Genomic DNA, 23378 nt, shown 5'->3' on the forward strand with positions numbered 1-23378 from the left:
ATAAAAGCTAAGCTTTCTGCATCGGTGGGGAAGGGACAGGTGCTCCACGCACCCACATCCATATTTATTTTTGGGACTGTGGGGGTCGTTACGCCCAATAATAACCCCACTCATCTGCCACAGTATTTTTTTTTTCCTTTTTAAAACGTTTCCCTTTATCTTATTTGAAAGGCAGAGTGACAAAGATGAGAGCTCTTTCATCCACTGGCTCACTCCCCAAATGCCCAAATAGCAGGGGTCAGGCCAGGTTGAAGCCAGGAGCCCAGAACTCCATCTGAGTCTCCCATGTGGATGGCAGGGGCCCAAGTACTTGAGCTGTCACGGCTAGGGTGCGTGTGGACATATTCCAGCGTGTGTGTGGACACCAAGATGTCCAAGACACCCTTTGCTCTCTGTCCACAGTGGATTTTGTTGTGGGAATTCCTCCTGAGAGTGGGCACTGTGTAGCTAGGCAGCCCTTGCCTTGGCTTTAATGCACCACCCAGGTTCTCAGGAAGGACTGCATAGAACCAGGTGTCCCCCAAAAAACACTTCCTGAATCCTAGCGGGAAGTCGACCAGCGGCTCCAGCGTGGAGGTCCAGGAGACACTTTCTGTCCAAGCCAAGTTCCATTTCCCCACCAGCCACACCCTCAGCCACTGCAGGACTTCCTTCCCACGCGTGGAGTTCACTGCCTTAGCCCTGGGCTATCTTCAGTAAGCTAGCATAAGGACAACTGCCCACCTGGTGACTCATGCGGGCTCTAGCTTCACCTGGAGGACAGCAGCCATCACGTCCGTTCCAGTCGCTGCTCACTCCCAGGGCCTGGCATCTCTCAGTTTCTGCATGGGAAGGTGTCCGAGTTAGACAAACACAGCAGCTGGATCTGACTTACATGCTCCAAAGGACTCAGCTGGGGTAGACAGGAAGGCACTTTGCTGAATCATCAGGGATCTGAAGCCTTCCTCATATCCACAGGGGAGCACTAACAGCTCTCTGGTTTACTTTTTATAAAATGACTTCCTTCTATTCCAGCCGATATGCACTGTGGTGGGACGATCATCACGTGTGTAGGGGCCTAAGCGTACCCTCCAGGGAAGAGCTGATGCCTCTTATGTGGGACCCCACCAAATCCCCGACATTCAGTTCTCTGTGTGTGCACGTACACACACATACACACACACCTTACCTTTAACCTACCCACATGTTCTTCCAATCTCACCACCAGACAGCAGGTATAAGTCTTTGAACTCCGGGGGACTGAGCCGCGTGTCTGATGTGAAGTCACTGAAGACAGGATCTGCTAGATGCCTGTTAGCGTCTCAGTGGGTGTTGGACAGCCTGGGATGCGCAAGTCCCAGCTGCACTCCCAACTTCATCTTGCTGCTGACACACCCTGGAAGGCAGTGCTGATGGCCCGAGCAGGGGGGTGGGAGGCCTGGACTGAGATCTTGGCTCCCAGCCTCACTCTGTACCAGCCCCAGCTTTTTGTGTTTTGGTGAACAAATCAGAAAGGATGGGAGTTCTGTCTCTATCAAATAAACTCAAGCAGTACATCTTTAAGATTATTTTTTAAAATGACATCAGTGTTCTACCGGTGTGAAAGATTGGGTTAGCCCCAATCTTAATTTCCCCCTGAGTATTTCTGATGAAGTGAATGACAACTACCACAACCTAAGAAAATGGTTTTATTCCTAACTTTTAGTTCCCATACAGTTTACAAATACACTTATACTCTGATAATACAGCTTTGAAACTAGCAAAGCAGTTGAACTAACACCCATAAATACAGGTGGGGAGACAATTAACATCACTAATGTTTCTCTACATAAACTATTCTTTTAATGTCACTGTTTAAAAAAAAAAACAATTGCAAATAGACTCCATGATATAAGTGGGCAAAAAGGCAATGGCTGGGTCTCTTGGACCACTAAATGTATAATAAACAACATATTATCAACATTTACATGATTCACATCAAAATGATGGCATCCTAAAACGTTCTCCTTTTAAAGGATAGATTTATCAATAAAATATTACATATCTTTTTTAATACTCTGGTACAATACTTCTTCATAATGCTGCAGGAAAATTAATAATGGGTCTAGTCATCAGCTTAATAAAGGATCCTTTTCCATTAGCTTTTATTAATAAAAGAATCACAATTAGTTCATAAATAAACAGGCAAATGATTAATTACATGATTTGTGGTTTAGGATGGAAAAAAAAAAAACTTGTAGAAATTAGTTTAATAGATGGCAAAGTGATGTAACATTAAAACCAACTGTGGACTATTCTTGCCTATGTGAACTGCCCCTAGTGAGAAAGAGCGATCTTTTTAAGTAATGGAGGATACAATAAACTCTATTTCAGAACTTAGTTTTCAAGAGGAAGAAGGAGAAAGATTTCCACAAAATGAAGGGCTGATCCACTTCCTAATAAAGGCATCTTGATGCCAGGGCGGCCCTGTGCTTGCTGTGTCAAACTCTCTCCCCCAGCAACTGGGGGAACGCAGCAATGTTGGTGTGCCTTCTTGCCTGCAGGCTAAGTCCCCTTAAGGATTACTACTCTACAACTAAACACTTCCCAACCCCATACTCTCCCACACCCTCATCCCCCCCCCCCATACTAGAAATAACCCAGGCTGTTAGATCAGTTCTTAAGATCCCCAGTGAAACGGCTGCTACAAGCAATCGGGACTGTTTGCTTGGCTGTTCCGAAGCCACTGGGTTGTGCAAAGCCAGCTGGGTCTCCAGGTGGGCCACCACGCGCCTCCGCCTTCCTGTGTGGCCAGGTTTGAGAAGTCACTGGTGGCAACGGGAGATGTGACCTCCGAAGCAGGTCACGCACTGGACTAGAAGTATCCTTTGACACTTCTTTAAAAAAAAAAAAAAAAAGAGCTATCAAGACACTGGCAGTTGGCCTTTTTCATGCGTCAGATCGTGTCTTCCCTTTGAATATAAACGCCTATGCTTACAATTGTCAAATGCACTTCCGGCTCTGGCCTGCTGTCCACACTGCACCTCTAACAGCAGGCTGCAAGTGCGGGGCTCTCACAGCTGCCTTCCAAGTCAGCTGAGGCAACTGGTGACGGACTGCTCTGGCCCTGGACCACCTGACTTGCTCAGAAACCGCTTCTTCAGAACTTTCGTTTCCACCTTCTAACCTGTCTGAGCTTCCCCATACCTCAGCCCCTCTGTCCAATTCCACCCCACACACAGCACCCTCCCCTGAGAACCCACCATCACCTTTTATCAAACACGCCGTGAGCCTCAGCCACCAAGAGACTAGGAGGAATCTAGTCTTGGCCTAAGTTGACAAAACAACAGGATAGTTTTCTGACTTTGCAGAGGGAAATGCAAATGAAAACCAACAGATTAAGCTAGCCAAGATCAGGTATTTCTGTTCCGAGGGCAAAAACAGCTCATCTTGAGCTACAGGCGGAAACATTAATATGGCAGGTGTTTCTGTACAATCAGACTCTTGTATGCTGGTGAAAGCCTTTGTTCCCCACCTCCCACTACACCCCCAAAGCCCAGAATCAGAACACAGCCAGAAAATCCAAGCAAAATAGAGAACAATTCCATGTAACACTGCCAGGGAAAGAACAAGACTCAAGACCCTGGTCGCAGACACTGAGCTGGAATCCCTCTCTTCACAGGCTTGATGAGACCACAGTCATTACATCTCCTAATAAGTAACACCTTCAGCCCACACCTGTATTCAGAAGCAATGTTAAAGGTCATGGGGAGGAGAGGGGGAAGGAACGCTTTGGCGGTGGCCACTGCACTGCTCAACCGTCTCGGGGTTCCCAGGGAATGAAAGACCTCCAGAAGGGAGCACTTCTGGAACTGGACCATGAGTCCTTCCTGTCAGGAGCCAAAGCAAGAAGCATCTGGGTCAGGAGGCCAGGACTTCCGGGCACAAGGGGCCATGGCGCTTCCTCATGGTTACCCAGGAGACTGTCACTGAGACACTGAGGCTTCAGGCCGAAGGGGATGTCTTTGGAGAAGGCACTTAAGGTAGAACATCAGCAAATCTCACTGCTTGGTTCAAACCCAACTGAGCTCAGCCAGTGTGATGGGAGGCCTCCCTAGGGCTGAGCCCCTTCTCCCCACAGCCCATCTACACGTGTGCACGTGTAAGGCCTGACCCAAAACTACTGGCCCCAATAGCAGCTCATGCTCTCCCAAAGGATGGCTCTACTCTCGTGGGGTCCGTCCCCTTACATACATCGGGGCTTAGGACACCTGCTTGTCCAAGTGAAACTTCAGGAAATGGGCTCAAAGCTGCCAGAACTGGCTCAGGAAGTTTCTCAAAGGCCCTCTCTTTTTCACTTTGACTTGCAGCTCAGGGAACAGCAGTGTCAGCAGCTGTGGCCTCTGCCAACCACGCTTGGGGTTTCCATGGCCACTGCTCAGGAGGGTTGGAAAGACTGGTGGCTGCCAACAGAGCCCTCCACTGCGAGGTTGGCCATGGACCTGTGGCAGGGGGCCCTCAGTCGTCAGTCAGCCTGCACGGAGGGGGAAGATGTGGTGGCAGTTCTGAGCTGAGGTCCCACGAAGACTTGGGTGCTGCTTCTGCTGTGGAACCCTTGGGAGCTCGGAGCTGCCATGGGAGAGGTCTAGCTGCCCTGCTGGCGAGGTCCCGAGGGGGACTGCATGCGGAGAGTGGCCTAGTCAGCCACGGGTCTCAGCCCACTCGACACTCATAGGAGTAGCCAGCCACCTGCAAGATCAGTTGAACAATCGCTAGGACTGTGGGGAGGGGACAGTGCTGTATCAAGCCACTACGTTTAAGGGTAGCAGTTTGTCAGCCATATTGGATAACCAAAATGCTAGTCATCCATGGATGTCTTTTCTTCCTAAACACAAGACAATCGCTCAAATGCAAAGAAAATATGGCCCACCACAACCTTCGCAGTCAGCAGCTGAATGGTCACTGGTTGTAGGTCAAGAAGAGAAAGACAGCTCTTACCCTAATTCATGCATTCCCATGATTTTCCCCAATATTAATCAAGGATAGTGCAAAGGGAGATGGTCAAATTCTATCTCAGCTGATGGCCTAATTCATCCCCCCCAAAAAAAAAGCATCGCCCAGTGGATCACAGCTACTGTTTGACAAAGTCCCCCAGAGTTCACGTGCCGGAAACCGAATCCCCAGTGCAACAGTGCTGACAATGAGGACCTTGGGCCTAGGCCGTGAGGGCTCTGCCCCCTCTAAGCAAATGGGGGTGGGTTTGTTCTTCTGAGAGTGGGTCCTGTTGGAAGGAGCACCCTCGGTCCTCTCTGGCCCTCTTCCGGCAGGTGACGGCTTCCGTTGTGTTCTGGTATAAACAGGCCCTCACCTGTAGGCCGTCGATCTCCAACTTCCTGGTCTCAGTTCATGACAAATCACCCCGTCTGCAGGATTCCATCCGAGTGACACAAAACTGACTCACATAGTAGCGACGGTCAAGGAAACTGTCCTCCTCTCTCAAAGAAGTTGTGACCTAGTCTTCCCAAACTACTTCTGCTTACAAGCACCCTAATGTGCTCCACCAAGAGGAAAACAAAACAACATAGGGTTATAAAAAGAAAAAATGCAATTACAAAACCACCCATAACTAGAACTTGAATCCCCATATAAACCTGCAAAATACAGAGCACAGCTGAACTGCTTCCTCAATTTAAAACGAAATTCTAGAAAATGTCACAACATCTACATTGTAGAGATGGTTTCTTCTTATCTGAGGAAATGAACTGTGGAGTTAGAATACAGTGGTCTTCAAATGGTTTCAAATTTTGCTTCTCCAAAGGCAGTCAGCCACAGTTAACGCAGGCCTTGCCAATTCGAATTCATTCTTCATGTCAACTTTCTTGTGACTGCTCTGGATCTTTTCAGGGAGACGGCAAAAGTTGACATCTGGGGAGAAGTAAGGATGTTTAATCCCTTTATAGCTGCAAGTACAACAAAGCATTCAACTTGTGAGATGCAGAGTTTAAAAAGAGCTATACTACCCAATTAAAAGGGAGGGGGGTTCAACCTGAAAACTGTGACACTGCACATCTATAACTTGCCATTAAAACACACAGGATGCAATGGGTCTCCACCTAAAAAGGTGACTGCCAGAGAATGGAGATGAGTTCGCAGTAGCAGAGCTGGCAGGGGCGTGGAGCTGACACGGCCAGGGGCCAGGCGAGCCTGGAACAGGTGTCATATCTCAGTCAACAGGGATGAGAACTTGGACACCATGACCCCACCCACCTGATACCACATCCAATCACTTCCCAGGTCCTTGGCAGATCATCCAACAGCATAGCTTGGGCTATGCTAATACCTGCTGCTGTCAGGGCGCATGTTGGGCACAGCAGTGAAGATGCCAATTGGACCCCATTTCAGAGTGCCCGGGTTCAAGCCCCACCTCTGCTTCCAATCCAGCTTCCTGCTAATACACACCCTTGGGTTCCTGCCACCTACGTAAGGAGACCTAGATGGAGTTCCAGAGTCCTGACATGACCCGGGCCTAGCTGTTGTGGCATGTGGGGGAAGAAGATCTCTAGCTCTCTTTCAGATAAAATCAAAATAAATAAGTAAGTATATTTTTTAGGTTCCCAGCACCAACTGTGTCTAGAGTCAATACCAGCCTTACCCCTCCCCTCTGCAGACGCAGGTCTACATTTGATTTTAATGTTTATAGGAACTCTAAGCTACATCGCACTTGGAGATGGAAGCACAAAGAGAGGAAGAGGAGGGTGCTTAATCGAGCTGGGACAGCCACAAGTCACGTGAGTCTCTAGTCAAGACAGCGCTGACATGTCAGTACCGAGTCCTGTGCTGAAGTCAGGTGCCTCCTCTCACCGGAAGCTTTTCTGCTGCTGCATCAGCCCCACATTCTCGTAGACTCTGGCGTTATCTTCTCGCATCCTGTGGAGGAAGGGAGGCAGGTGTTTATAGAAGCACAGCCTGTGCTGCTCGAGCTGCCACGACACAGACAAAGCACAGCTACCACCTATGGGGACCGGTTAGGATGCAGTCACTGTCCCTGCCCTGTGGAAGGGGAACGAAACATGAACACTCAGCAACGAACGACCTGGGGCCCGGTGCTGTCTGAGATTTGGAGGGAAGCAGGCTGTTTTTTAGGAAGGCACAGCAAAGGAACCTGTAGGATATGGCATTTGAGTGCGACTGGAAGGAGAGAGAGACCTGCACACAGAGAGAGGAATTGTTGTTCCCAGCAGAAGGACTGGACCAGGCTAAAAGGCCAGGAAAAGCAGGCATAGGAACAGTCAGACCAGGGGATGCAGGTAACACTAGGGCAGGGAAGGTTCAGAGCCCTGGCACAGAGGCCCAGAGCACCAGAGGCAGGGAGGAGCTCAGAGCGGGCAGGAAGGACAGGCTGTCAGCCTGCAGGGACTCGAACACAAGTCAACCCAAATGGGGGTCCATGGGACAGAGATGCGGAGGGGCTGTGAGCCCCCAAGCCTGCCACCACCAAGCTGGGAGTCGCTCGAGCTGCTTCGGGGAGGCCAACACGAGGAGACAGCTTTTGGCAGGCACTCAGATTGCTGATGTTCTAGTTCTACCACAAATGACGGCAGAGAGTGAAAATGCCAGGTCCCTCGGCCCCATTCCACTGGGACAGAGAGAAAAGCAGGCAACAGCAAGAGGCAGCCTGCAGCAGGGACCACCTCTGCCACGCAACGTCACTTCCGCATTAATAGGAAGTCAGTGTAAACACAAGTCGCCCATACGCCAAGAGGTTGACGTAGTGTGCAGGGCTTTCATAATCCACAGCAGATGCTTAGGGGAAAATGCAAAGTAAATGTTATACTAAGGAGTGAGTTCAAAATACACAGAATACAGAAAAATAACAACTTAGAACTGCCATTCTCATAAACACTACAATGGACTGTTTTCCATTTTCTTGAAAAAAAAAATGGAGTTAAAGTTTATTTTAGTACAAAAAAATTTTGAAATCTTAGCTTTTTTTTTCCATAGTAGGCATTTTCCATGAAGTTTGCAAGCCCCCTTGCAGGGTCTCTTAGCATCCTCGGTGGAGGAAAAACTTGTGCCTCAGTGGCATCAACACAACCCACACAAGCCACCCGCTCACCTCTCAAGTGCCACAACATGCCTTCTTTTTTTTTTTTTTAAATGAAAAGCTGCATGTAAAACTCTGGAGCAGTACAAAGAATTTCCTTCCCCGCTACTTACTCTGCACACGGTGGCGTTGGGGTGCAAGGCGGAAGGGGACTCTGATCTCCACTTGTCTGGTCCGCTAGGGAATACTTAATATTGGTGTATTCATGCCCTTTCCTCTTGCTTTTCTGAAAGTTGGAAGAATACATGTGTGAGGGACCGTAGCCTTTTTTTAAAAAAAAGGAATAAAGAATCAAAAACTTAAAACAAGAGACAGAAGGAAAGAGAGCGAGATGGACCAGAGGCTGGAGGATGCCAACTGGCTGACCGGTAGTTAGGAGCCACACCATGTGACTGAGGAGAACGTGGGAGCCACAGCACTGCAAGGCACGGAGCTGGACGTCCACAACTTACCACACTGGATCAGAGGGAGGGAGAAGGCGTACTCCTTGCCACATCAGCATCTAATCATCCCAGGGGCCAAGGGAACACATTTAATGATTTCCAGAGACACCGTGGGGAGAGGAGTCTAATGGCTGTACTCTTACTAGAAACAGTAATGCACTCCACCCTCTCTTCTCTCACCCAGGGAACACCTTTAACACTTCACTTTCGGCTCTAATGATCCCTGGGGTAGGAAAGGCAGGAGCAATGGGGACGTGCAAGGGGAAGCAAACAGAACCAGTGTGTCTCCTTTCAGACATGGAGTGAGCTATATTTGGCAGAACTCCTGGTTGGATGACTGATTATTTCTTTCTCTAATATTCACCTAGACACAGCCAATTTGGAAAAATCTCATCTGTCAAATAAGCAGTATTCTACAATGCGGCTTCCTTAAAAGTCTGCTTGGAAAGGGCAAGCAGCTCGAAGGGTAGCCCTTTCAAATATAAGGAGGGGGCTTCCATTCACCTCTGCTGGGTGGGAAGACAGGAGCCCAAGCAGTTAGAAAAGGCAGTGCTAATAATTCAGCTAGCAACCCAACTGGAAAGGCATCTGGCTTCCAACCTGGAACATGACTTCTCCAGGAACCCCTGGAGCCTGAAGGAGCTGTCCAACAGTGGCCTTTGAGTGCATAGTCTCGCCAAGGCCCACTAACAGGACGAGGGAGTGTGATGTGCTCAGATGGTGAAACGATACGTGATACTAAGGAGGAACACAACAGATGTGTGTGAAAACAGACTTCATAAACAAGGTGCAAAAACACAAGTCACACAACAATAAAACAACACAACATACACAACAATAAAACAACAGAGCATATGCCATCTGGGCATATGTTCCAAACTTCTAGAACAAAGTTACACACTGTTTACAGGTACTTGTATTTCATAATATAAAAAGCGACTAGTGACTGCTTTTGGATTTCAGGAATGGAATGAGGGATGGATCTAGGGGTAAGCGTCAAAGGGAAATTCACTGGTAACTTGTTACACTTGTTTCCTTAAAGTTTCTTTATTTCCATCTCTTTGAAAGGAAGAGCAACAAAGAGAGAGACAAGCTAGATTTTCCACCCACTGATTTACTCCCCAAATACCTGGAAACAGCCAGGGCTTGGCCAGGCCAAAGCCAGCAGCTGAGAATTCTAGCACAATCTCCCACACGAACAGCAGGATTCCAAGTATTTGAACTATCATCCACTGCCTCGTAAGCACATTAGCAGGGAGCTAATCAGAAGAGGAACAGCCAGGATTCAAATCTGCTCTCTGACCTGGGATGCAGGTGTGCCAAGTGGCAACTCAACCTGCTGCGACACAATACCAGCCCCATGGCGTGTTCAATAAAGAGAAGGACCTTGAAGGAAATGTTGGAGTTAGCACTACAGCACAATGGGTAGAGCTGCCACCTGCAATCAGCATCCCATATGGGCACCGGTTCATGTTCCAACTGCTCCACTTTCAATCCAGCTCCCTGCTAATGGCCTGGGAAATCAGGGGCAGATGGCCCAAGTGTTTGGGCACTTAATATTCATGTGGGAGATCTGGATGAAGCTCCTGCCTCCTGGCTTCAGCTTGGTCCAGCCCTGACCACTGCAGCTGGTCAGGTTCACCTGGAGAGTGAACGAGCAAATGAAAATCTCTCTCTTCCTTTCTCTCCCTTTATTGTTTAACTCTGACTTTCACAATAAATAAACAAATCTTTAAAAAATAATATGGGGCCCGGCGCGGTGGTGCAAGTGGTTAAAGGTCCTCGCCTTGCACGCCCGGGATCCCATATGGGCGCCGGTTCTAATCCCGGCAGTCCCGCTTCCCTTCCAGCTCCCTGCCTGTGGCCCGGGAAAGCAGTCGAGGACGGCCCAAAGCTTTTGGAACCTGCACCCGCGTGGGAGACCCGGAAGAGGCTCCTGGCTTCGGATCGGCATAGTATCGGCCCGTTGCACTCACTTGGGGAGTGAATCATCGGATGGAAGATCTTCCTCTCTGTCTCTCCTCTCTGTATATCCACCTTTCCAATGAAAAAATAATAATAATAAAAAAAATAATAATATGGGCCCAGAACACCACAGCCTAGTAAAAAAAGTCCATACCTTGTATCTGCAGGGATCCCATATGGGCACTGCTCCACTTCCCTTCCAGCTCTCTGCTTATGGTCTGGGAAAGCAGTAGAAGATGGCCCAAAGCCTTAGGACCCTGCACCCACATGGGAGACCCAGAGGAGGCTCCAAAGCTTCTGGCTCAGGATTGGCTCAGCTCCAGCCATTGCAGCCACTTGGGAAGTAAACCAGCAGATGAACCATCTTTCTCTGTCTCTCCTCCTCTGTAAATCTTACTTTCCAAAAAATAAAATAAAATAAATACATCCTTAAAAAAAAAAAGTGATTGGGGCCCAGCGGCGTGGCCTAGCAGCTAAAGTCCTCGCCTTGAACCCACCAAGATTCCATATGGGCGCCGTTTCTAATTCTGGCAGCTCCACTTCCCATCCAGCTCCCTGCTTGTGGCCTGGGAAAGCAGAAGAGGATGGCCCAATGCTTTGGGACCCTGAACCCGTGTGGGAGACCTGGAGGAGGTTCCTGGCTCCTGGCTTCAGATAGGCACAGCACCAGCCATTGCACTCACTTGGGGAGTGAATCATCAGACCAAAGATCTTCCTCTCTATCTCTCCAGCTCTTTGTATATCTGACTTTGTAATAAAAATAAATAAATCTCTTTTTAAAAAAAGTGATTGATCCCTGTCCCCCTATAAGAAAAAATGTCAATACTAAATCATTTTGTGGATGCTATGTTTTTTGATTTTTCAAAATAAGTTGTAAATCATACATGAAACCTCAGTCCATCAAGGAGGTGTCTTTCCCCTATCTTACTCAGAACCATAACCCGTGCCCAACAAAGAACAGAAAAAGATTTTAAGAGACACAAAACCATGTCCGGCACGATAGCACAGTGGTTAAAGTCCTCGCCTTGCACGCGCTGAGATCCCATATGGTCACTGGTTCTAATCCCAGCGGCACTGCTTCCCATCCAGCTCCCTGCTTGTGACCTGGGAAAGCAATCCAGGACAGCCCAAAGCCTTCTGACCCTGCACCCACATGGGAGACCCAGAAGAAGCTCCTGGCTCCTGACTGGCTTAGCTCCAGCCGTCGTGGTAACTTGGGGAGTGAACCAGTGGGATGGAACATCTTCCTCTCTGTCTCTTCTTCTCTCTGTGTATACTGGTCACTTGTTAATTATTTGGCCTCAGATCTTCATTCATATCCTGTTTCTGAAGTTATTTCTGTACAATGACACAACCCAGAGTCTTTAGGTGGATCCAGATGCCCGATTCCGGATAAGCTAGAAATATTCCAATTGGGTGCCGGGTCCCCTTTGTGATGTAAAGCTTTCTGGCAGGAATAAACAGAGAAGGAGGCATGTGGGTGTTGTTTAAACATCTCCCTGCCTGCAGCGCAGCAACAAGGCTGAGGGGAGTCTTTAAGGGGGAGTGTAGGCACGGCTCCCTAAAAGCGCAGCCCTCTCCTCCTCCCGCTCATTTCAGCATACTCCTCATTAACACGGCTTTGTGTCTGTTATGAATAGCTTCAAATGGAGAGGCGCCAACTCCACATTCTTCATTATGCATAGCTTATTAAAACTGAAATTTCACTGTTTCCAACTCAACCAAGTTAGTGGTTCAAATAGCCATACGCTATTAAGAGTGAGGCACTCATTTTCAAAGATGGAATCAGGATAAACAGGGCCGGGATCAAAGCTGACCAGGCTGGAGGCTCCAAGGCTGAGCTGGGCGGGCTCTGTGAGCCTGGGAACTGTCCACGGGGCAGCTGCTCCATCGGTAGTGCTTCTCCCTGAGGGCCAGACTGGAAACCCTGAGAGCGCGGCAAGAAACGCTTGCAGTGGGAATTTGTTTCCCACTCCCCAACAAAGACAGGTGCCTACTGGAGTCATGAAGAAAAACACAGCCTAGATATGCAGAGAGGAAACGAAACCCCACATGCCACCCTTTCCTGGCTCAGCACCTGCTCCTCCTCGATCCTGCGCTGTAGTGTTTCAATGTAGTGCTGGACAGCCATGTAGATAAAGCGGTACTGGGCTTCCGTCTGGACCATCCCTGACCTCTGGGACCGCACCATCTGAATGGTCTTGGGCACGTCAATGTCACAGTCGACACCTGCAAAGCAAACACCACAGAACATCAGGAGGCACTGCAGGCGGCAGCACGTCGTCCCACGCACAGCTCCTGGCAGACTGAGAGGGGGCAGCTTCAGTCTTGAAGGTGTGAGCTGAGCTTCTTCCAAAGTCTACTGGACTCTGCACCAACCCCAGGGATCCAGGACGAAGGGGTGAGCAACACATCGCACACCGGGGCTGCCTAGCCCCTCCTCTCCAGTGATCCATCCCACCCTGTAAACAAGGATCCAGTGGCTGGGCAGGGACCACCACTGCCCTCACCACAAAAAGCCATAGCAGTAGGGTCCTAGACTCCTGACTAGGGTCCCAAAGCTCAGACAGCCTGGCTTCTATTCTGCCGAAACTCTGCAGGAGAATGTTTTGGGCCGGTTTCCCTCCAGGAGACCTACCTTTCTCTCTGATGATGTCAATGAGGATATCAATCACAATGAACGTCCCGGTGCGGCCAATTCCAGCACTGTGGGCACAAGGACAGAGGACTCATTCATCGGCATTTAAAAACTATATTCTTTATAAAAGAAAAAAAAATTCTGGTGTGGGGCTCAACCTCCATCACAGGCCTTGTAGGAAGCAGCTGGACTTTGGAAGTAAACAAGCAGAGGAATATGGTCGGGGAAAACTACGAGGGACGTCAAAAAGTCAGCAGGAAGTGGAATTAAGTGCAAGAACAGATCTTCAATCCGTGCACAGGTTTTTAATAACATGAATTTTTTTTAATTGTGGGAAGGCCCTACACCTCTTATCTCCTTGACAGACGCGAATAGTCCCAAACAAGATGAATTCTGAGCTGGCAGGTTAGGACAGAAAACCAAGCCAGAAGGCCCAGACACAGGAGTCCACAGGAGTCCATGAGAACAAGGGCTGTGACTGCCCCTCCCACCCCCAACACCTGGCAGTCCTGCAGGGTCTGCAAGAAGCCATCTCAGAGCAAGTGTCCCTTCAAGAAGCTTGTGCATGCCTGGGGCAGACACTGAGGGCCCCCACAGGTACACTGCTGAGGCTGGGGGTGAAAGAAGCCCTAGGAGATAAGCTGGGAGTTGGGCACAGACTGTAGCCAAGACAGAGGCAGGGGATGTCACCTGCAGTGGACCACAACCGGGCCTGCGTCCATGATGCTCTCCTGCTTGTGGTGGACCTCCTCCAGGAAGTCCAGCACGCCTCCAGGATCACTGGGCACGCCGTGGTCAGGCCAGGTCCGAAAGTGGTACTGCCAGACCGTTCTCTCTGTATTCCCCTGGAGTAGAGCCAAGAAAAACCAGAACCGAATTAAATAAATCAAGGGGTTGAGGAATTACCCACTTCTCAGCTTTCCTACATCCCACAGAAGCCAATGGTGCTACTGGGCCCAAGGTTCCGGCTCGCCACTTAGGGGTCCACTTTCTGAGTCTCACATCTGGCTGGGTCACCACCAAGGGAACTCTGCCTGTCGTGGGAACTAAAAGTTCTGGTGTGACAATTAGCTTCCTGTATCACCTCTCTGCATTGTTCCCAGCACGGGGTGGCCCCACTCCTCCTCATCCAGGTGACACTCAACTCCAGAGCTGCAGGCCCGGCCAAAGTCAGGTCTCTGTTCTCTGCAGGAGAGGACAGCTGTGGCCGTCTGTGGCCTCTGTGGACCTGGCCCATGTTACAATGTCACTGAATTTCGCTCTCCCCCTAGTGCCAAGCAGCCAAGCAGACTGACGTTGCCAATCAGATGATGAGGTCTGGGCTGACATCCAGACATTTACACTCACTAGCCCTCAGACATCTCTGGGTCTCCATTTCTTCATGTGTAAAAGAGGAAGAGTGATCTCTAACTTGCTCTCTCCCACCACCACAGCGGGGACTATCCGAGCTCGGAGACCCTTTGAGGGCCAGCACACAGTTGGGAACCACTGAGAGGGACAGCGAAGGCCTCAAGCCTTCCCAAGACATGCAGGGCTCAATGTGGCTCAGGTTCTTGCCCATGAGGGCAAGCACGAGGTTCAGCACGAGCCATGGCCACTCTCTCTCCTCCTGTGTATCAGGGGACAACTCAAGCTGAGTGGAAACAAGGAACCAGGCTGTAAGGGAGGCTTTGCTTTGGTTCTACTGACAATCGGTCTCCCTATTCATCAGCATGGGTTTCTTTTCAGTTTTAGTGACAAACCCATGCCTAGTGCAGCTCATTGGTAGGAGTACACACAGAAATGCCGGTGGGCGCAGCAGTCCGGGCGTGGTGCCCTGCCTGAGCACTGCTGCTTCTCCTGACTCCTGCTTGGGACAGTATGGGAGATTTGCTCAGAAGTGCCTCCCCATGACACAGTGGAAGCTCTGCACTGCCAGGCAGGAGGAGTGAGAACAGAGGCCTCACAGACCACTTTCCAGGGGACAGGGCGTGGATGGGCAACTCTGAGTGATTTGGGGCCACCCTGTAACATCAGCTCACACATCACCATCTGAGGGAGTGCCTTCCCTATTGACCCCATGCCAAGGGCCCAGTCACTGGGGAGTACCCCACCCTGTGGCCTTGGCACACTCAACACAGAGTTCAACTGACTCCAAATGGCCCATCTCCCCAGTTACCACTGTCCCCATCTAGCTCAACATGTGCCAGCAGTGCCTGGACTGTGCCCGCCACCCAGATGGTATCCAATCAAGGAGTGAAGGAGGGCACAAGCGCACACACACATGAGTAGCCTCAATACCCTGGCTCATGGCACACCTCACACAGTCATCCAATCTCTAAAAATACGACAATATACTTACTTGTCCAACCTTTGAAAGTTTAAGTTCTCGTAAGGTATAGTCATGAGCAGCGCTTTCCTTGACGTTTCTAACACGCATCACTCCGTATTCTTTTAGGGCGTACTCATCAGGCCAGTATTTGACACATTTACTCTGGAAGGGATTGGCGAAAAGACAATTCACTTCTGTGAGCCTGGCAGCAAACAGTCAAGTCTGGCTTAATGACCACTCACAGGGAGAATGGCATGTCTAGCACCTGCTGGGTTTTCAAAGAGCAGGAAGGGGTGCAGACATGTGGCTCGACAGTTAATTCACTCCTTGGGACAATATGTAGCACGTATCAGAGAGCTACATGTCCGAGGACTTGGGGGCCCGCCACCCATGTAAGGGAGTCACACTGAGTTCCTGGCTCCTGGCTTAGCTGAGGCAGACATCTGTGAGGTCAACTAGGGTACGGAACAACTCTATCTGACTCTCTGCCTTTGAAACAAAATGGAAATCAACAAATTAAAAGGAAGGTAGAGTTCAAATAAGAAAAGTAGATGCCTGGAGAAGCGGGCGGAAGCGGAAAGGGAAAGTCACGAGTCAAGGTCAACGTTTGTTCGTCTCCAAGGGACAGAGGGACCCACCAGTTGGGTGCTATCTAGCACCACTGATTTTTGAGTTCTAGAGATCTGCCAGTCACTCTAAGGGGAAGGGAAGGGAAGCAAGAATGTGGAGGTGGCGGGGCTGCCCACCAAGCCAGACTGTCTGGTTTGTTTCCGCACTGTGTAGGAGGACTCGGCGCCTTCTCTAACCCAAGTGTGAACAACTCTGTCACGAAAAGGCAGCCTCTCGGGCTTTTTCTATATCCAGACCCATCTGATACCCACCACATGCGTCACTTTCCCTGAACTGAGGGCCTGGGGATGCCACATCTGCGGTCGCCGTGGACGTCAGGAGCAGGCGCACTGAGAAGCGTGACAGTCAGGAAATCATCCTGTTGCCAACAGGGAAGCTATTTTGCTCAGAGAGACTTTCTATCTATTTGGTGATGTGTTCTGGGCAGAAAATGCTTTTATGTTTTGTTTTTTTCTAGCAATGGCCAACTGTACTATGCACTTCCCAAATCCTCTGAGACACAAATATCAGCAAGAGAAATTTATGTTGCCTATTAGGAAGACGGAAATTTATTTACCCCAAGGTTAAGACACTCACGTTTCCCATCAGAAATAGGGGTTCAGCACCTGGCTCCAGCTCCTGACTACACCCCCTTCAATGCACAAACTGGGAGGTAGCCGTGATACTTCAGATGAATGAATTCCTGCCACCCACCTGGGGGATGTGTAAACTGCATCCCCAGTCCCCAGCTTCAGCCCAGGCCCAGTCCCAGCTGCTACGGTTATTTGAAGGAGGAGCAGCACATAGGAGCTTGCTCGCTCTCTTGCTCATTCTCTCAAACAAATTAGCTAATTAAAATGGCTTTAATTTAAAAAAGAAAAAGAGGGCCTGGGGTCCAGCGCAGTGGCCTAGTGGCTAAAGTCCTTGCCTTACATGCACCAGGATCCTACATGGGCACCAGTTCTAAACCCGGCAGCCCCTCTTCCCATCTAGCTCCCTGCTTGTGGCCTGGGAAAGCAGAAGAGGACGGCCCAAAGCCTTGGGACCCTGCACCCACATGGGAGGCCTGGAAAAAGTTTCTGGCTTCAGATCAGCTCAGTTCCAGCCATTGCAGCCATTTGGGGAGTGAAACAAATGGAAGATCTTTCTTTTTCTCCTTCCCTCTGAAAATCTGCTTTTCCAATAAAAACAAATAAGTCTTAAAAAGGGCAGGGGGAGGAAATGATACATATGACAATTAAAGGGCAAGGACATTAAAATGGGCATTATAAAGAGATCGCACGTTCACAGAACACGGGGAATGCTGCACATGTTAAAAGCAGACAATGAAGATGTTTAAAAGACCCACATAAGACTTCCTGAGATTAAAAAAAAAATCGAATGTTTGCTATGAAAAATATACTGGATACACTAAGAACAGATTATATATTGTGGAAGAAATCATCCAAAACTAAACACAGAGCAGAAAAAGAACTGATTCACAAGACTGGCACTGTGATGCACTGGGCCAAGCCACTGCTCACGCCACAGGCATCACTGGGCATTTTAGATCAGGAGTGCCGGTCCAAGCCCTGGCTGCTCCATTCAGCTCCCCGCTGATGTACTGTAAAAGAAGCAAAAGATGACCCAAGCAGTCAGGCCCCTGCCAACGATGCAAGAGTCGCCTTTCCAATAAATTTTAAAATACATATATTTTTTTTAAACAAGTAACTAGGGGCTTGGGCCAGGACAAGGAAGATACCCGAAGACATAAGGCTGGACATTACCCATATTTGAAATAACTACCAGCTCCACAGCTTCATGAGCCTCAAGTAAGCAAAACAACAAAAATTACACCAAGGTACATAAATCCTAATCAAATCTATTCTGGTCTGGTTTTTTTTTTTCTGGAAGGTAACATAGAGCATGCATAATTTGTTTATCCATTTCCTAATACAGCAAACCTGGACTGTCAGGTACTTACAAACAGCTCCTGAGAGGGGATGCCAGGACATACCTTCCCTCGCTCCACCTCTTTCGTTGTCATGACGATCACACGCGAGTTCTCTTGGAACACCATCCGCCAGAAGTCATTCACTGTGTTCTGCAGGCAGCCCTGGGTGGCAATGTAACTCTTCTTCGGCTTTGAATTGTTGCACTTGGTTTCAAATTCAGGCTAGGATTTTAGGAAGAAAGTCCTTTGAACACTAGAATATTGCTTTGAGGACACAAAGAAGGACACAGAACCCAGGAAAAGGCCAGCAACGTGCAATCGGAAAACACCGGGCACAGCCAAGCTTACCATGATGATGTTTGCGTTGATGTAATCCGAGGCTGGCTCATTGGGGTCCCCGTCGTGGAGCACGACCCTGGTGTGATCAACTGCAAGGCAAGGAGACTACAGTCACCTCCAGATACACAGTGTTCCGGGACACATCTGTTCAAATCAGCCACACCTCAACTAGTCTAAGTTTTGTTCACGCAATGATAAAGCCACACACACACACACACACACACCAGTCATGTAAATGCCACATGAGACCCGGTCATGCTTTCTCCAGAATTTCCTGTGTTTAGTAACATACTATGGGTATGTGGTACAACGATCACAAAGGACACTGAAGACAGGTATGTGAGGATCTGCTATACTATCTTTGTAATTTCAAAACAGAAATTACAAAAATCTTTTATTTTTAAAAAGATAAATGTACAGAGAAATGCCATGCGATCTGAGATTTGCTTCAAAATAACTTGGGGGACAGATCAGAGAGTATAGACACATACACACAGGCTGGGTTCACAATATCTGCCCAACTGGCTCTGACCACTTTGATCATACACCCCAATCAAAAACTTTCAAACACTGAAACACATATATGCAACATAGATACAAATAAGCCTTATGTTTTCATTGGATAAACATACTGTAAATGTATCAATCTAGACATCAAACTTTTCTTTTTTTTTCTTTTAAATAAAACCTGTAAGTAAACAGAAGTTCTAAAGTCTCCTCCGCTTCCCTCCAGTGCATTGCCTTGCATGGCCCATCCTGCCTGAAAGCCAGCTGCACCTCAGCTTCTCCATTTTGACTACAACCTTGACCAAAAGGTCTATGAGGCCTATGATAAATGCGCCTGTTTCAGGTATGCAGCACAGGTGAACAGAGGCCCAGACGCAGAGTTTGGTATAGACTTAGCCCTTGGGAGAGAAGAGCTACGATGTTTTGAGTCATTCTGGAGTATTCATTAAGGACCTGCCCCCTCACAGTTTAACTTGACCTCCACCTCACACCACTTGGGTGTTACAGGAGGCACAGCTTTCTGAATGCTCTCGAAGCCCTTACCATGGTCTAGACATGGTTCAAGTCTGTCCCTCAACAATCCATGTGCTGAACTTAAACCCCACTGTGAGTGAGGCAGGAGATCACTGAAATGTGACCTGGCTGTAGTGTTCAGAGCTGGGACCTCTGGGAGGGAACAGGACTGGACGAAGTCATCAGGGCAAAACCTCCATGACTGAATCCTGCAGACTCTGTAAGAACAGAGAGAGACCAACGCCTACACGCACACACACACACACACACACACACACACCCTGTCTCCAGCCACACAGTGGGTCAGCAACACACCAGCCGTGGCCCCTCAGCCTTGGACATTCAGAACCATTAGCCAACATAGATCTCTTTCCTTTATGGAGTAGCCTGTCTTTGGTGTTTCACAACAGAAACCAGAAACAAGCCCAAAGTGTCTTCTGAGCCAAGAGTAGGTGAGCACAGCAGCTAAAGGAACCACAAGGAATTTGGCTGTTGCCAGTGAGACAGTTGGAGGCCCAGAAAGGAGGTACACCTGACCCAAGACTTACAAACAGACATAAATCTGAATCCCTGAGGCTTGGGCAGTAGCCTGCCACTGAGTGATCACAAGCCACGCAGGCAGAAAAATCAACTGATTGGCTAACAAACTGACAGAAGGAAGTGACCACAGCCAAAGCCCCCTGGTGGCAATGTTATTCAGTCACCAGCATCATAGGAGCTCGCTGAGTGAGGCCTCCCATTCCCACTGCAGTAGACTGTGGAAACCGCTTACAATTCAGAGGCTTTGGGCCAACATCTGCCAGCCTGTCCCCCAGGAGGAGGTCTAGGGACACATTATGCCATCCGAGCTATAGTGACCAGCACAGGGCAGGCTGGATACTTACAGGGCAGGATGTTTTTATATCTATTCTTGTTCTTATTTTCTTGCCTCTGACCCTCTTTCCGGCTGTAAAGGAGTTTGCACTCCTGTTGCTGTAGAGTCTAGGAAGAAAGGGAAACATCACATTGCAGTCACCCTCCACTCTCCAGAAAACAATAACCACAGCAATCCCGGCTCTGTGTTCCGCTTTGAGCTCATCCTCACGAACAGTCAGGTGAGGTGGCTACAAGAATGCTCTTGTGAACAAAACAACATCAAGTGACAAGAACTTTTTAAACGCTAAATTTTAAAATGTCCAGTGGGTCAGAGCTGCCTGGTCAAAGTGTGGTTCAGAGGTGAGCACCAAGCCTGACAGTTGCACTGCCTGCCTCTGACATCCCGGTGCCTCAGGACAAATTCCGGTTCTGGTCTGATTCCAGTTCATGTGGACCACTGAAACAGAAATAACAGCAAAGAAACTGGGTTCCTGTCACCTACACGAGACCAGGATTGAGTTCCTAGTTCCTGGATGTGGCCCCATCCCGGCTCTAGCTGATGCAGACCCTCGGAGAGTAAGCCAGCAAGTAAGACCTCTATTTCTAGCCCTCCTTATCTATCATTCATTCACACAGAAGTATGCTCTGTGGTCATTTAAAAACATGTTCTAGAATGTGCCACGGGTTGGGCCATTGCTCAGAATGCCCACAACCCATGCCAGAGTGGCTGGGTTTGAGCCCTATCTCCATTTTCTAACCAGCTGCCTATGAACAAACTTGAGAAGCAGCAGAAAATTGGGCCTGCAGCACCCAAAACGGAGAACCAGATGGGCTTCCTGGGTTCTGGCTTTTGTGTGGCCCAGTTCCAGCTTTTTTCTTTCTTTCTTCCTTTTTTTTTTTTTTTTTTTTTTTTGTTGTTGTTATTGATTCTAGCAGAATAACACCTAATAGCTTGGAAAAAGCTCACAGTAAAGTGAAATGGCCGGACTTCCACACCAGAGCCTGGCATGAGCTGCACGCTTGTGGTCGTCTCTGAAAGAGAAACAGCTGGAGGGCTCACACTGCAAGGGCAACAGGAGGGCTCACACTGCAAGGGCGATAGCGATTGTTGTCTTTCCCCCAGAATGGTGGGATCGTGAAATTTCCTTCTTCTTCGCTTTTTTAATTGTCTTTTCCCTCAAATTTGTTCCCTTAATTTTCTCTAATGGGTAAATATGAGGGTATTTCAAAGAGCTCACAGAGAAACTGTTTTCAAAGATAAGACAGAGACAGAGATTATCTCCCACCCGTTGGTTCCCTTCCAAAACGACCAAGACTGGGCCAGGCCGAAGCCAGAGGCCAGAAGCCCCATCTGGGCCTCCTGTGTGGGTGGCAAGGAGCCAAGCACTTGGGTCACCTTCCACTGCTTTCCCAGGGCAAGAGCAGGGAGTTCAACTGGAAGTGGAGCACCAGGACCTGAGCGGGCACTGGATATGGGATGCTGCTGTTGCAAGCAGCAGTTTCACAATTTGAAAATAACATTAAGAATGAAAACTAATGACTACAAGTATCCTTATCCAAAAATGTGCAGGCTTGGGTTACAGAATTTTTTTAAGACTTTGTTATATTTGTAGACACATAATGAGATATCTTGGGGATAACACTGAAGCCTAAGCATTAAAGGCATGTATGTTTCAGATCTATACAAGTAGTGTAAAGTATACGATACATATTTTCTAATAATTTTGTACACAAAACAAAGTTTCAAGGCATAGAATTTTTTCTGCTAGTTTCTGCATTTTTAGATTAGACACACCAACTTTTATTGGTGTAGACAAGTATTAGATGTGACCATGTTCTTGAGACATTTAGGATCTGCCTGCTTGAACACTGATGAACTTACAGCAAACCACTGACCAGCTCTTAGACTGGGATACTGGAAGACAATGGAAGTAGCTTTGGCGCCACTGGGGAATGGGCATGTAATGCCCATTAGCAAAGCTTAGAAAACTGTGCCCCCTTCCCACCTGCCCAGGCCAAAAAATCCAAATTAGCGTCCCAGGTAGACAGCCTGCATCTACACAGACACCTGCTCTCCCATGGTCTCCCCAGCAGAACCTGGTAAGACTAAACAAATCCAAGGACAGAGCCAGCTCAGTCTCCTAAGGCAATCGCCAGGAAGGACATCTCCAAAGGAAAAAGGTGGCACTGCCATCAGGAAAAGCAGACAGACCAAGCCACACAGCCACAGTGGGGTTTAGCCCACTGGAAGAAGGAACATGGGGATGAAGAGAAGGTACCAGCTGCAGAATCGGACATGAAGACGGATGAGCCCAGCAGGTGCAAATTCAAGACACACAGTTCCTTCTCGCAGTTATCAGAGTGCCTCCTTAAGAGGCCTTTGGTTTCCATCAAGCCTAGATTTTAATGGGAAATCTCAAACCAGCAATTCATGAAAGTAAAAGGCATGCTGAAGGGAAAAACAATTTTTACATAAGCCAAGATGGCTAACCTTCAACAAGGAGAGAAAGAACTGATATTTCACAATACACAGCCCTGTTTTATTCCCATTTCATTTATCTGAATTTCAGACAGGGAGAAAAGTCAGAGTTTTAAACTGATATTTGACTTGGTTCAAAATGCAATATTCAACATGCAGCTCATAACTCAAGTGTTTATATGGCTAAAACCTGGACCAAAATAAAACAGAACATAGGGAGAACCCTGACAATGATACGGTTATCCACATTTTTTAGATGAGCTCAGTCTGAATAACCAAAGTTTCCAAGTTGTCATTTCCTTGACCTGCAAGTCAGTCTTGCCAGACGCCACTGCTGTGCAGGAAGAACTTTCCACAGATTTTCAGATAGATCATTAGGGTGAGTGAACCTGCGGGTAGAAAATCTTTCTGCTTCTCCTTCTTTCTATAAATCTACCTTTCCAATTAAGAATCAATAAATCTTTTTTAAAAGTTTGTTTTACTTTTTGAAAGGCAGAGTTACAGAGAGAGAGGTCTTCCATCCGATGGTTCACTACCCAAATGGCTGCCGATTGCCAGAGCAGGTCCATGCCAGAGCCAGGAGCCTTCTCCGGATCTCCCACGCGGCTGCAGGGCCCAGACGTTTGTGCCACCTTCTGCTGCTTTCTCAGCAGCATCAATAGGAAGCTGGATCAGAATCCTAGTCCAGTCCAGATTCAAACTAGAGCCCAACTGGGATGCCAGC

General features: G+C 48.4%; 1 protein-coding gene across 4 annotated transcripts in view; it reads right to left on the bottom strand.

Moving 5' to 3' along the window:
- Window positions 1–1654: 1654 nt before the first annotated feature.
- Window positions 1655–23378, bottom strand: part of PTPN11 (protein tyrosine phosphatase non-receptor type 11) — a 52011-nt gene continuing 30287 nt past the window's right edge. Inside the window, exons 7-16 of one of the 4 annotated variants that reach the window (XM_040986963.1) lie at window positions 20205–20301; window positions 18310–18389; window positions 18025–18183; window positions 15450–15581; window positions 13799–13953; window positions 13109–13176; window positions 12548–12699; window positions 8176–8288; window positions 6785–6885; window positions 1655–5883 (exon numbers count right to left, since the gene is read on the bottom strand). In XM_040986963.1, coding sequence (XP_040842897.1) covers window positions 6816–6885; window positions 8176–8288; window positions 12548–12699; window positions 13109–13176; window positions 13799–13953; window positions 15450–15581; window positions 18025–18183; window positions 18310–18389; window positions 20205–20301 — 1026 coding nt within the window. In that variant the 3' untranslated portion in view covers window positions 1655–5883; window positions 6785–6815. Of the gene's footprint in view, window positions 5919–6784; window positions 6886–8175; window positions 8289–12547; window positions 12700–13108; window positions 13177–13609; window positions 13966–15449; window positions 15582–18024; window positions 18184–18309; window positions 18390–20204; window positions 20302–23378 lie in introns of those variants that run through there. The other 3 variants (XM_040986961.1, XM_040986962.1, XM_040986964.1) reach the window with 3 other exon arrangements.

The sequence above is a fragment of the Ochotona curzoniae genome, unplaced genomic scaffold (genome assembly GCF_017591425.1).
Source record: "Ochotona curzoniae isolate NIBS_2020 unplaced genomic scaffold, NIBS_Ocur_1.0 contig_46, whole genome shotgun sequence".
Classification (NCBI taxonomy): domain Eukaryota; kingdom Metazoa; phylum Chordata; class Mammalia; order Lagomorpha; family Ochotonidae; genus Ochotona; species Ochotona curzoniae.